Source organism: Cetorhinus maximus, chromosome 17 (assembly GCF_964194155.1).
Source record: "Cetorhinus maximus chromosome 17, sCetMax3.hap1.1, whole genome shotgun sequence".
Lineage (NCBI taxonomy): Eukaryota > Metazoa > Chordata > Chondrichthyes > Lamniformes > Cetorhinidae > Cetorhinus > Cetorhinus maximus.
Window position 1 is genome coordinate 104,086,291 of NC_135895.1, and position 14,220 is coordinate 104,100,510.

Sequence of the window (14,220 nt, forward strand, 5' to 3'; positions counted from 1 at the left end):
CAGGAATCGCTCCTGCTCTTACCGCCTGCTATTGGTGTGTGTTGGAAGGATTTACAGGTGGTTGCGTTATGAACGCACCTTCCTTGGCCATCAAGTCTTAGGGTGAGATTCAGAGGATGCTACCCATTGCACCACAAGGTCTCCAAAGAGTTAAGTATTAGGCCATATTTTATATTCTTATTTAATATTTTGCAAATTTAGTGAACAGAAGAAAAGATAGGCCAGTAACATAAAGTACTGACCTCATTATTTATATCTATTCTTATATCCCATTTGCCAAATATTGGTAATTCCCATTAATTATTGCTTATAACTCAACTCACGGGCTTTGATTATTTGGTGATCACCAATTCTCTGGTGTGAGTAGGATCATTGACCAATTAGACATCGCACTGGCCAATAGAGACCTTCAGTGATATAAAGTCACCAGACATGGTTTGACCCTATCAGCTACCTTGCGGAAACTTCTACTCTTTAATCCTCCACTGAAAAAATACTTTGTTAAATATCAATGCAGGTGAGATTGGAAAAAAGAATGAATAGTCTTGCCAATTTAATTGCAACAACAAATATTTTATTGCCTGTTCATGAACATCAGCAATTAGAATGAATAAAATGCCAGGATGTACCAAAAGTTTGTGCAATCAATCCATACAAAATACAATATTCCTTCGGTAACATTGCTGGAACAGTGGTGGTCATGATTTCTTGTCAGCAAAGCTATCTGGCCTGAAAGGATATCTGATAAGGAAACTGTTATCAGGAACATTTGGATTTCAAACAATAACCTACAATTTATTCATTATGTTGTTGTGTTGTTGAACGTACTGCAATTGCCAGTGGGAAGTCCATCAATACTATCAATGGCAGACCTGGTGGGTGTAGCTTCCTTTGACCAAATGTTTGGTCACGTGTCCTCCTTTGACTCTGTTAATTTTGGTCTGATTACATTCCTTTGAAGCAGCTTTGGGATGCCTTACTGTTGTTAAAAATGCTGTCAAAGGTATTTAAGAGTCTCGTAAATGGAGGTGCTGTGTAAATGATTTCACGTTTTGCACTTTTGTAGCGGCTAAAATCTAGCTTTGTTAAAGAAACTGTAATGATCTTTCATTCTCAGCAATCAGATTGGCACTAATGAATGTGTCAAGCTGGTCCCTGCAGAAGACTATGGTAACAGTTCAGGTATTCTAGCGGTCACCATCATTGTATTGTATGGCCCTGGCTTTTCCAACAAACTTCTTTGCAGTTAAAAAGCTCCAAGCTACCTAAAACACCAAAGTACTTGTAATGAACTGAGGTCATAAACTGCCATTAACTACAGCAACATGTTAGCACAATCTATGACCCACAGTCTTTCTCATCCCACTGCAATAATGCTATGCTCAGAACATTCCATTTAATATTAAAAAAAATAGCAATAATAAATAAATAATCAGTTCACCCAAGATCCTTCTTTCGGCATCAGAACATTATGTAACATCAGACATGGAGCATTCTGCAAAGCAGGCAGGATATTCAGTATTGGGAGGCTTACACTAACATCTGATAAAACGGTTCCGCGTAGCTTATGTTGTAACCATTAAAGGAAATGTTTTCTCAGTTTAAGATCCAGTCAGCATTAATAAGAGAGCTTGGTTCATACACAACTGTACAAAAATATCTGCCCCTCTACTGAATCAAATTTGTCACAAGTTCTCCATCTAATTCTTCCTGTGAAGGAAAAATAATGGTCTTGATAATAGTAGAGGCTTGCAATTATACACATATGTCGCAGCATTGAGAAATGTATTGGTCCTTGAAGACAGCACTCCTTGCCCTTCTTCTGAGTTATCTTAACTGTGTCATGTATTGAATCATTGTTCATTTGATTTTGAGTTCCAAGTTTTATTTTCTGTTTCCTGGCAGATCCATCTCTCTAGCGCTCTGAAGTGGTGAATTGTGATGCATTCAGGAATGTGAAAAATAGAAGTGGAGCTCCATGCTATAATTGTCTTTCTGTTGGGACAGAACTCTTCATTTACCTATTGCTGTTGCTGCCCTGTGCCTTGTTTAGCAGGTTTAAGTAGGCATCTGATTTTAGAAACCTGGGGTAAGAGTCTTTCTCCATCAGACTGAAGATAATTCTCTGGGCCACCTCAAAACAGGCAGGGGTTGGCTGTAGAATACTTTTGCTGACCAAATCTCTGGTATTACCATCAATGTTGACCTAAAAGTAAAAAAGGACATTGGTTAAATATGTTGCTCTCTGTTTTCCCTATTTGCTGCATTGTATTTTCAATAGTTTGCTTCTATATCCTGTGCAAAACTTAGATGTAATCACTAGGCATCACGAGAATAAGTCAAACTCCCCAACGTACATCTGTTCAAAATAACTGCTGAACCTCCCCATATCATAAAGAACTGTCTTCGCCTTGAACCATGAAGGTTCATTTGAGGTCTGACAGTAAATCGTTTCAGCTCTGCAAAACAGAACTAGGACAAACGATTTGTTATTCTGGTGTGAGAAAGTTTTCTTGTTGAGTATTAGGGTTTATGCTTTCAGAGCAGTGCAGCATTGCCCAACGTTCCTGGTGCCACAAACAAAGTCCAAGCTAAGCGCAACCGTTAGGTCTTGCCACACTCAAACTGCTTTGTCCAGACTGGTGTCAGACCTATTCCACGTTGACTTACATTGTCCGAGTTCATGGGGGATTGCAGTGATATTCTGCCCTGTATTAAATTGTTGTTATGAACCTAAGCTTTGTAATTGGGAGATGCCTACATTCACTTTCTCGGTCGTTCTTAGTTTTTAGCAGTTATAACCCAACTGGGGGAATTTGCACAATTAGGTGTAGTTTCCTCTAGTGGAAATCAGAGTGAAAAGGTCAGTGTGAGGATAAAGTGAAAAAATTTGGTTTGTACTTGTACCAATTCTTTGGCTGGATTTTACAGGTTCCAGTGGGGTGAGGGATGTGGAGCAGAAAGTGAGTGGTCCGCTCGTTCCCAACGTCTTGGCACAAAAAAAAACGTTGGGTAACGTGGCCAATTTGCGTTGGGAAGGAGGTGGGGTTTCTGCGTCTAATCGGGATTTCAAGGCCAGGCCATCATGTTAGAGGGGGATTACGTCGTTTTCAAGAAGTCGGTCATGGCCACCAATTTAAAGTCTTCCTGCCCTCTCAATCTCCCCTTATTTCTTATGGCGGGCTCAAAAAGCATTGAAGAAACGAAGCCAATAAAGAGACAAATGCTGTCACCTTTACCAGCTGACTGTGCAGCTTGATGCAGCCGTGGTCCCATTTGCAAACCTTTTCTTCCACCCTTGCACTGCCTCCGCGTGATGGGTATTTATGGCAATTGACAATGGTTTCATGGTCATCACTAGACTCTTAATTCCAGGATTTTTTTTTATTGACCCAGAGCATTGCCCTGCTCTGGATCTCTAGATTACTAATCCAGTAACAATACCACTACACTACTGCCCTTAAGCTGTGCATGAATCGCTGCAATTAAGTGAACTAAAGATTCTGGGATGGTTTCGCTGGAGTTGGCCAGGCTATAGTGATATTCTTTGGTTTAGTTACAGTACTGCTGAAAATGCTTTAAGGGACCCAGTCTCAACACACCCAGGAAGGACTTATATGACATCTACCCTAACTGCTATTTTTATTAAATACAGATGAATCGGTAAAATAAGTTGCATTGCTTCTTCTATCTTTATTTATGCAGGTTAGACCATATATTTGTTGTTGGGAAAAAAAACTCACTTGCTTTGGGGCATCACTCTTTATGAATTCTGTGTAAATATGTTGAGCCTTGGAGTCCAGTTTTGCAGAAGACTTGGTTTTCTTGTAGTCCTCACAGACCAACCAGAAGTCAATGTTCTCCTCACTAAACTCTGACTTGAGGAAAGCTCTGAATGCAGCAAGGCCACCTAGAGGAAGAGAACATAACAATCCAAACCATTATTTACTGTGTTATTAAAGAAAAAAAACTATCTAAACAATATAATTGGCAGCGATCATCAAACATTTGAGTTAGAAATATCACTTACATGGATCAGCCAGGAGTATGTCTAAAGACTTCGACCATTCCATTGCTTCCTCAAGAGTGAGGCTGGGGAAAGAAAAAAGGAATAACTTAGAATATTTTTTTCCTAAATTCAAAGCAACTTTTCACTTGTTTAAAATAGGTAATTCTTTTTTATTCTTGTACGGGCAAGATCATACCAAGCTCGGGTAAAATTACTTTAAGAACACTGGAGTGTTCAACTTATCCATTAAAATGAGTTTGATTCTGAAATGTTTGTTTCTGTGGTAGTTTCCCGTTTTGCTCATACAATAATGAATCACATTTTCTACACTCTCTTACATTGCATGCTCAATTTTATAATGTGTAACTTTAAAGCAAATATCTGTCAAAGAGAATTCAGTGCTCAAAGGAATGAACAAGAAGGCACTTACCTAATGGACAGGTTCAGTTTTGCTGACATGTTGGGTATAAAATTTATAGATGGATGTTGAGAATTGGAGTTCAGTAGAACGGAGAACAGGCGGGTTTTCAGGTCCTTGGCCCTAAGCAACATGGAAAAAAAATGTCAGTATTGTTAAAGGTAATTAAATAACCACAATCACTAGACTAAGAACAATCTGCTTAAGAAGAGTTCATTGGAATTTGCTTCTTTTAGATTTGCTTTACTCAGTTATAAAGTTAATGTCCTTTCCCTTCTTAAAAAAACAATTATAGTTAAAAGAGCAGTAAGTTACCTAGAGAGCACCAACAATTAGAAGTAAAAGCCTTAGGTGAAACAAAACAAGGTGACCTCTGCATGTGTTGTTCAAATGGCCTATTGATAGACTAATGCAGGCAGACTATGTTTTACAGATAAAGCCTCTGTGTTAAGTCATTTTGAGCTTTGCTGACATCTAGTCTTTGTCCTCAAATAATTTGCATTAATTTTTCATTTTTGATCTAGAGAGAATTATATTTACATATTCTGAATAACATAATGGGCAGCAAAGTATCTATAGCAAATTATAAATCTAATTTGCATTATAATCTACATCTAACTTTCTGCAGCTTGTCATTTTTTCAATGAGCAAAGAAGTTCCCAATGTATATAAGAAATATTTGTTCAAAAATGTTACACCTGTTTTTAAATAAAAAGGTGCCTGGATGCGACCATTCCTCAGTTTGCTTACAAGTATCTTTAAGATAAAAGAGCAAACGATTCATCTGATGTGAAAATGTGCACATTTACTGTTAAATTACAGTGTGGGAGGGAAAGCCAGTCAGGTTGCACAATGCAGCCAGAGGAAACTACATGGAAATGCCTGTAATGTGGCTCCTGACAGTAATAGTAAATTGATAATGCTTACAGATTCTTTGCTTTCCTTTTCTCTGTCACTTCAGTTCCAATAGTACCACAGTTGTTGTTGACTTCTTTCAAATTGGTTGATGTGTCCTTTGGCAACATGAGTTCAGGCATCTCTGGCTGGTGGACTTGTCTTGGATGACACTGTTTCATTTGCTGCTCTGTACAAGTTCCTTCTGGTATTCTTGTTCCTCTCACATCGAACTGATATATAGGCAGCAGCCTGTAGGGCTGGGGGTGGGATGGGAGGGGGGGGGAAGTAAGGTTTGTGCGAATAGAACTGGGTGATCTGAGTTCATGATACCACAAAAAAGGAAGTTCTCTTTTTTTTGGGGCCGTTGTTGACGTGGTTGCTCAACCAGATAGTAGTCTCATGCGCGTGAGGAGCTGCACTCTGGCTTATTATTCGGATAGGTGCAAAGTCTCAAGATCATGCAAATGTTGTGTTTGCGTAGTTTTCGTCAGAAACGCGACTAGAGAGCCATGTTTTCACTGGGATGTTATGCCACAGTTTGAAAAGACGCGCTGACTGGGCTTTACGCTCATTGTGTTTTTAATGTGGTTACGATTTCTAAGCAGGACCTAATGCTGCTGGTTATTGGGAGTGATCATGTGGCCACTTATTTTGTTAGCGACTTCTATTCCACATTTATTTAGGCTCCGAAGCCAGCTGTTGAAGCTGAGCTGCTTTGTGTTTATTGCATATCAGATGCTACAACAACAGCTTGACCTGATATCGCGCCTTCAACATGGTAAAAGTTTCCAAGTTGATACATCTGAGGTCAATGACCTTCCCCAGAGGAGGATTGGTCACCCAAACTAAACACAGTTTCCCCACCTCATATATCACATCATCTGTCTGGCAACCCACCCGCACGACAGTTGTATGATTCCAGTCTGCACCTACATCTTGGTTACAGCTGACTGTGAAGTTTGGTTATTGCCTAAACCAGACTTTCCATGTAAAGATGATATTACAGAAAAAAACGGACTCATTGAAAGGCTTTGCACCCACCATCTGCAGGGCAAATAGTAAGAAAAGATATTCTACTGTACAGAGCAAAATAACTTGAAATAATTCATGAAAATCCAACACACCACAGAATCAACCTAAAAACATTCACATTGATGTAAAAGATTAAAAACTTTATTTAAACTATATGGTACAGTTTATTTAACCTTAATACCTGGTAGATAAATATATAAATATATTGGAAAGATTACTAAGTTATCTCAAGCTTGTCGCCAAAATCTTTAATAAGTCACATGTTGCAATGTCCACAAGAGTTCTTCCAACAAATTAGGATAATTCCTAAATCCCTCTGAGATCTCATTTCATTTTTAAAATTTGTTCATGGGATGTGGGTGTCACTGGCTAGGCCAGCATTTATTACCCATCCCTAATTGCCAAGGGCAGTTAAGAGTTAACCACATTGCTGTGGGTCTGGAGTCACATGTAGGCCAGCAGATTTCCTTCCCTAAAGGATATTAGTGAACCAGATGGGTTTTTACAACATTCAACAATAGTTTCATGGTCATCATCAGACTTTTAATTGAATTCAAATTTCACCATCTGCCATGATGGGATCTGAACCCTAGTCCCCAGGGCATTACCCTGGGTCTCTGGAATACCAGGCCAGTGACAATACCACTATGCCACCAGCTCCCTGTATTTTAATGATTTATTCATTCATTTTAATGTTTTATAAGAACATAGGAGAAGGCTATTCACCCCTTTGAACCTGTTGGGCCTTTCAGTTAGATCATCGTTAATCTGTACATTAACTCCATTTACTTGCCTTGGTTCTAACAACCTCAATAACCTTGCCCTTAACAAAAATCTATCAACTTCAGTTTTGAAGTTTTCAACTGACCTGGCTTCATTAGCTTTTCGGGGGAGAGAGTTCCAGGCTCTTACTAGCCTTTGTGCAAAAAAAAAAGTGCTTCCTGACATCACTCTGAATGATTTAGCTCTAAATTTAATCCTAAATTTGTACCCTTAAATATTTGCTGGGTCTTTTGTATAGATTGTATTTATTTTGATTGACAGAGATATTTGATGGTACACTATTTAACAGCTTCCGTGGAATGGAATGATCAGCCCTCTCCCAATCCCCATGCACAGGCGTGGTGGCTTCCTTCTGAGCTGTAGCTATACACTGAGTGGGGTTTGCTAACACGCTGTAGTCACTGCAGTTACTCCATCCACATCAACCATAGTACAAGGAAGGAAGCCTGTGAACATTTTGATAGCTACTAAAATTTGCACTGTTGTAATCTGTTATTTTGCACTGAATGTCTGCAAAGTTTTTGATCTAAAAGGTTGGCATTTGCCTTTGTGAGGGGAGGGGCAGTGTTTTACCACCTGGGGGAATACAACTGGCCACAAGCTATCACACGTGTCCTATACCTCAGGTAGAACTTTGCTCCACTGGACACAGGCCTAGGAGACAGGGGAGAGGCAAACATCTTTTGATTTTTATGTCACAGTTTTTATTATTGTTACAGTAAATCTTTACAAGACAGTTTGTCTTTGTTCATCTGCCCAAATAGTAATCGCTTTGTAAAGCATGTGGGGAGTGAGGGGTGGTGGGGGCAATGGGGGTCGGGGGAAGTGAGAGGGGGTGTGGAGGACAGGGTGGGGATGAGAAGGGAAAGATTCTAACGCTGTCTTCAGTTCTACCTGACTTGCAACAAACACCTAATGTCACAGCTTGTGGCAAGTTGTGTTCCGCAGTGTGGCACAACTCTGCCCCTCCCACCGCAAAGGTTCATGCCAGTCAAAGGGCTTGATGTAAGGGTTCTTTTGAACCCCTTCCTGGAGACCTACACAACATATTCACTCTCACAAATTCTACAGTGCATCTGGAGGACAAGAGATTGATGCCACCAGGTCCCAGCTGTACAATGTGATCCAATCTGGAGAGGGTGGGATGACCTCTGTCAATCGCTGTCCCCAGCTTTGCTACACCCACCCTGTGAAGTGTGGGAATAAATGCTGATATTGTAACAACGTGAGAATACTGTATTCAGTTGGTTTCCATCATTTAGGGTTTTTTTGTGGTGGGAGGGGCAGTGTTGTGCTACACTGGGGAACACAACTCTCCACAAGCTGTGACATTAGTGCCAGGTGCGCGTCAGGTAAAACTTTGCAGCGCTGAAGACAGGGCTAGAATCTTTCCCTTCTCAACCCCACCCTGTCCTCCATCCCCACCCCCCACCCACTGGCCCCCCACCCCCATTGCAGAATGTGCAGTAATACAGCATCTTGGTGAAAATATATTACATGTGGCTATATCAGTATGAGATATACACCAGTAACATATCTGTATAAAAATCATTCTTCAGCACTTTTCTTTTGTGAAGCATTTATTGGCAAATGTTTGCTAGTTTTCCCGTTTGGGATTGTATTCAGTTGGTTTCCAATATTTAAGTTTTTTTTTATTAGAATGCAGATGAAACACTGGGTCATCTGGTATGTTATAATTTAATTAATATTTTCCTCATATAATGACCTAGTGGCCAGAACGCTGCTAGATGAGTGATGGAATATGAATAGTTTTCTAAATTTACCGTTTAAGCAAAAATAATCGGTGACCTTCTTGATCTATGGCGTACAAAGATGTCAGTGTTGTTCATGCAGAAATCACACTGCCACTGACTAAGCAACCCTTATTTCATTCACGTTCAAGGCATTTTTATGTCGGAGTGCTAGCTGGGAAAATGAACGGAACCGCCTTGTGACAAGCGAGGTAAAAATAATTTTAAGTGAGTCACTGACTTGCTTTTTTGGGAAGAATTCAAAACAGATTGGATTGGATTCAGTGTGTCAAAGACACTGGGTTCTTTTCTGTTTGCAATTTCAGATGTGCACAGTTATGAATTCCGCCACTCCCTTTTCCTTACAGATTACAAAGACAAATGGTAGTCATGGTTCTCAGTTTCTGGGTCACTGATTTCACACTGATACCCACTAGGAAGTGATGGCACAAGAAACCCACACTTTTTTCAAAGTTTCAGTGTTGAACATGCAGAAAGCACACAGCCATTGACTAATAAATTCTGAATTCATATACAGTCAAGGCATTTTTACATTGGAGTGCCGGAAAATTGAATGGAACCACCTTGTGACAACTGAGGTAAAAATAATTATAAGTGACCAAAGGCACGATACAGGTGAAAATAAAACACATCCATAAGTTGACACAGGTTGTGATTAAAAGAAACAAATTAGCAATCCCATTGAAAGTATGAGAGCTGGAAAAATTCACACTCATGCAAATAGTGATTGCTGGGTTTAGGGTTAAGACAAAATGGATTGAGTGAAATGAGTATTGAATTATTTCATCTGTGAATGCTCAATGATAATCTATTTGACTGATTTGGAGAATTCTCTCGCCTTGTCAAGCGCAAAGCAGCAATGTTAAAAAAAGCACCAAGTGGTTGTTTGTGCAACTTTGACCACGCTGCAACGTGCACTGAGAGTAGCCTACAGAAGGGTGCATGATGTACTTTTGATTCTCAAAAACAGATAACAGCTCCCTTAACCTTTGTGCAAAGGAGGACGAAATCTAAGCAAAGATCACAAAGCTATTTCTGTGCTTTGCCCTGGGTACAGAGGTTAATGGAAGGGCACAAAACTGCTTTTGTTTCTGACTAGGGCTGCAAAGGCTGTGAAAGGACATCAAGCTCATCTTGTACTTTATCATGGTTACAAAGGACATGTGCTGAAGAGTGGGTAATGCTAATAAATGTTCCTGTGTTACAAGTGATCATGTACAATGCAGTGAGACTCTTTGAAGAAAAGTTCACATCAAATTAATTAATTGTTGCAGGTTTTACAATCCATTCAAACTAAAACACGACGGCTGAAATCTGAACCTGCTTGAATTTCGTTCACAACCACATGATGTTGTACTGAAAATGGCACAACTGAGAAACAACCCAAAGCACTTCGCATGTGACTTTGAAATGCAGTTACTTGTTGCTATTTGGATAAAGAGCAAAGAGACGAATAATCAGCTAATCTGTTCTTGAGGAGGTTCGAAGGGATGCCAGGTGATGGGGGAAATGCAAGTGGTTCCTTGCTAGTTGGTTGTCTTGGTAGCAATAAACAATTCCATTTTGTTTCTTATATTGCGAGAGCAGCCCAATAACTCTTGGCCGGTCTCACTTAGGGCTGAGTAGAAAAAGGTCGGAAAAGAAGGGCCTGACTCTGCACTCATGGGTTAGAGTCAGATCTTCATTGATGGTAGCCCTACTCCAAAATGGAAACTAAGTTGATATTCAAGTGTGAAGAACAGCAATGTCCTTCAAATAAGATATTAAAAGTGAGATTTTGCTGTTTAAAGAAGACTAGCAAGCTGCTCTCCTAGTGTCCTGGCCAACATTCATCCCTGAATTAGCATCACCAAACCATAGTACGGGGTTACTCACATGACAGTAATGGCACTTTAAAGTAACTTGCATGCGAAGTGCCTTTGGATATTTTGGAGAGAAATTCCTAAAGTACGATTTTCTTTACTTTCTCAGTGTCTAAAAGGTGGCAATAAGTGAACCCCTTGTGCAGGATTTTGTGATGTGATATCCCGGTGACTCCGGTCAATTCCCTGCATTTTATTCTCTCCTTTAACAGCAATGCCCTGCTTAACCGACATAATTGTTCAATAAGACTAGAACTCTTTTTTTGTCCATCACACCCTGTACATCAGGAATTTCACAATATCAGAAGCAAGCTGATTAAGTGTTACCAACTTGAGTGTTTCATGAAATGGAAAGGACGACAAAGTTTAAGCTTAATTACAGTAAAAGGGTTGCTGGATTTTAAATGGCTGCATTTGCAATTAAGGGTCAAAGGCTATAGGTTTCTAATCTGTAAAGTGTTCTATTTTATCGTCTTGCAATCCTGAAACTGGTTATATGTCAGCATTGCACATAACCCCTGGGATTGTTTACGTGAAAGTACTGTACACAAATTTTATAACCCTAACACTGACGACAAGACAACAATGTACTCAATTCTTCTAACTCTGAGACCAGAATGGAACTTGAAGTTGGTACATTCTCTGAGCTCCGCAATGATTCTTGCAGGAGGTGAGACATTTCTACAGAGAGTGGGTGAGAAAATTGGATTGTTCCCATGAACCTCTTAGTACCTGGGCACATCGTGGTATTGGCAGATGCCTAAGTACAAGGTGCCTGTAGACTCCCTCAGACAGGCAACAGTGCTTGATGGGATAATGACTTGACGGTGTGAACAGACTAAGCTAATTCTCCTCTGAGTTTCCTTGTCCCTTTGCAGGGAAGTGTGGATCTAGGTTTTATGACCCCCCACCCCCCTTCCCCCCACCCCACGCCACCACACACCCAGCCCCCGCCCCTCATTGTGGACTATTGAGATCAGGGGCCATTGTGCCAGTATCGTATTGTGAGCTCCACTGCACTACCGTTGTCACACCCACTATTCAATATTACTTCTCGTAAACATTCTTTGCACAATATTGGATATTAGAAAGTACCTCATATTTCATTGTGTATGCTATTTTTATCTCAATGCACCCAAACTTCTCAAATTTCCAATAAGGTCCAACACATCATTTTAAGTAGGCGGTTTATAACAAAGGCCACACCTGCTATCAGCTGCACCAAGCTGGTCTGGCCTGACCAACTGAGAAACAGGAACTGATACTGCAGGACTTGTGTCACCATGAACACTTGTTCTCTGTCTATAAACAAAAGCACCACACGTTCCTAATGGAAAAAATATGCACTGGCCCCAGGCAGCTTGATAACACAATGTTTAAATACACTACATTACAGAGCCTGTTAACTTTCTGTTCCTTTACTGACCTAATACATTGTGCAACTAGACTCATCTGTATTCTACTACCAGAGCAGCTATTTTCTTTGCCCACCTTAGTAGGAAGTTTATTTTGGTTAAATAACTGTTGAGCGTCAATACTCCTGGCACGCGTCTGACCCGTTGAGCATAAAATAATGCGCGTTGATGTTGGGTGAGCGTCCCGATGTCAACGCGCAGTAGCGCGATATTTTGGTCACCCCGCACACGCCGGAGTTGGCAGCGTGCTCCCCGACATTTAAAAGGCTATTAAGGCCATTAAAGGGTCAATTAAATAGAAATTTTCAATGCATAAAAGTTCACGGGCATCTTCACAGCCGCTGGCAACGCCATCCTTGTCCTGCTCTCAGGTTGTAGTTGTGATTGCAGCAGGTGGCAGATTTCAGTGAGGACATCTTGACTGAGAAATGCAGACATCTCACATTTTGTTCCTCACTGAAGTTCAGATGGGAGAATTGCTCTCTGAACACTGGGTGGCTATGGCCGCCCGCTGAGAGCCCTTCACCCTCCTCCCCCCTGCACCCCAATGCCCCTTCCCTGACCGACACTTCAATGGGACAGGGCAGCACCTCTGCTCAGATCCTTCTACCAACAGCCTGAGAGTAAGAAACTTGCATTGCAGGCACAAGCGGGATGAGGTTCCCAATATCAAATAAAAATGAAATAACATTTTTCAGATTTCACTTATAACATGTCCCTACTCATGTGACAGAGTCATATGAGGGGACATGTTTAATAACATTTTTCAAATCTTTATTTTTTTTTGAAAACTCTTCATCTCCCTGAGGTAGCTCTGTGCCTCAGGGAGATCCTCAAGTGTGTACTCGCACGCATGCGTGAAGTTCGTGCCTACCCAGCCCGCACACCTCCCCCACCACCCACACAGGCAGTGCTGAGCGCTGCCACTTGCGTTTCATGCTGGGTGGGCCTTAATTGGCCCACCAGGGTGAAATCGCCTTCCGGCCTCGATCGCAGGCAGCAGTCGGCTTCCTGATCGCCCCCACCCATTCCCGCTGAGCCCGCCCGACAAGGGCTAAATTCTGCCCAGTGTTAGTCCAGTGGCTGCACCATGGCTGGTGGAAAGGCTGCTGACTTTCATTAGGGGAAACTAAAGATGATCTTGCAGGAAGACCTCAAGCCGCTCTGGGCCTAGAAGGTCCGTCTTAAGACTGAACCATCTAGCACGATGGCAGCAGTCTGGGTTGGCTGGTTGATGGACATTATGAAGGACATTGGTGGAATGATAGTGAGGAGAGGACCCATTCTGTCCTCCTGAGAAAGGAAAGCAGACTCAGGTAAACTCGTAGGTAGCATGATGTTCACATGCTGCCTACATCGGAAGTAAAAGACATGGATTAATCATGCATCATGATCCCCACACTCATTTTTGGAGTCTATAAAATTTCACCCCCATACCCCTACTGACGCCAATGCACCAATTTGCACCAACATGTTCCTGGATATAATGTCAACAGGTCATTCTTTATCACACTTTCTGTTGAAACAAGGATGTGTGCTGTTGATATCAAATTTGGGAACAAGAAGGAGAAATTTTTAAACTGTTTCAAAATATTCGAAACTCTTCAGGATTGAGACTGTGAATTGGGCGTGTGATGCACACCCTCGAGTATACCTTGAGTTGCTACAAGTTCTCCAGCATCTCAATTCAATGTCAGTGTAAGAACCTTCGGGAAACTAACTCTCCCACCCTAATTTAAAAGTCAAACCGTCCCAGCTAAACATGTAAAAGTGCAGCAAAATAATCAAATGCCTGCAGCTAACTCATGGCAACTTTAATTTGTTTGCTAAGTTTTTTTTCTGTCTCACATTACAAGCATACCCCAATTGAATTGCAAAGGATTGAGTGTGAGTTCCCATATCTGTTGGTGGATCACAAACTTTGACATGGCAAGCCAAAAGAACCACCCTTGCATCTTGCTAATAACACACCATTTGGTATAGAAACATAGAAACTAGGAGCAGGAGTAGGCCATTCAGCCCTTTGAGCCTT

The 14,220-nt window shown here is 41.1% G+C and overlaps 1 protein-coding gene across 1 annotated transcript; it reads right to left on the bottom strand.

Annotated features, from left to right (window-relative positions):
* Positions 1 to 552: 552 nt before the first annotated feature.
* Positions 553 to 5,566, bottom strand: LOC144692663 (regulator of G-protein signaling 21-like). Its single transcript, XM_078561746.1, has 5 exons — positions 5,355 to 5,566; positions 4,440 to 4,550; positions 4,031 to 4,092; positions 3,744 to 3,910; positions 553 to 2,206 (listed from the first exon to the last, which is right to left on the bottom strand). Exons 1-5 carry the CDS (start codon positions 5,501 to 5,503, stop codon positions 2,018 to 2,020), a joined length of 678 nt encoding a protein of 225 aa, XP_078417872.1. The 5' UTR covers positions 5,504 to 5,566; the 3' UTR covers positions 553 to 2,017.
* Between the last annotated feature and the right edge of the window lie 8,654 nt (positions 5,567 to 14,220).

Bases quoted from the DNA above. Each gene is read 5' to 3' on its own strand.
- LOC144692663 (XM_078561746.1), bottom strand. From the start codon at position 5,503: ATGAAACAGTGTCATCCAAGACAAGTCCACCAGCCAGAGATGCCTGAA. The intron at 4,551-5,354 runs GTAAGCATTATC...CATGTTGCTTAG, and splicing joins AAAAGGAAAGCAAAGAATCT to GGCCAAGGACCTGAAAACCC. The intron at 3,911-4,030 runs GTAAGTGATATT...CTCTTCCTCTAG, and splicing joins CATACTCCTGGCTGATCCAT to GTGGCCTTGCTGCATTCAGA.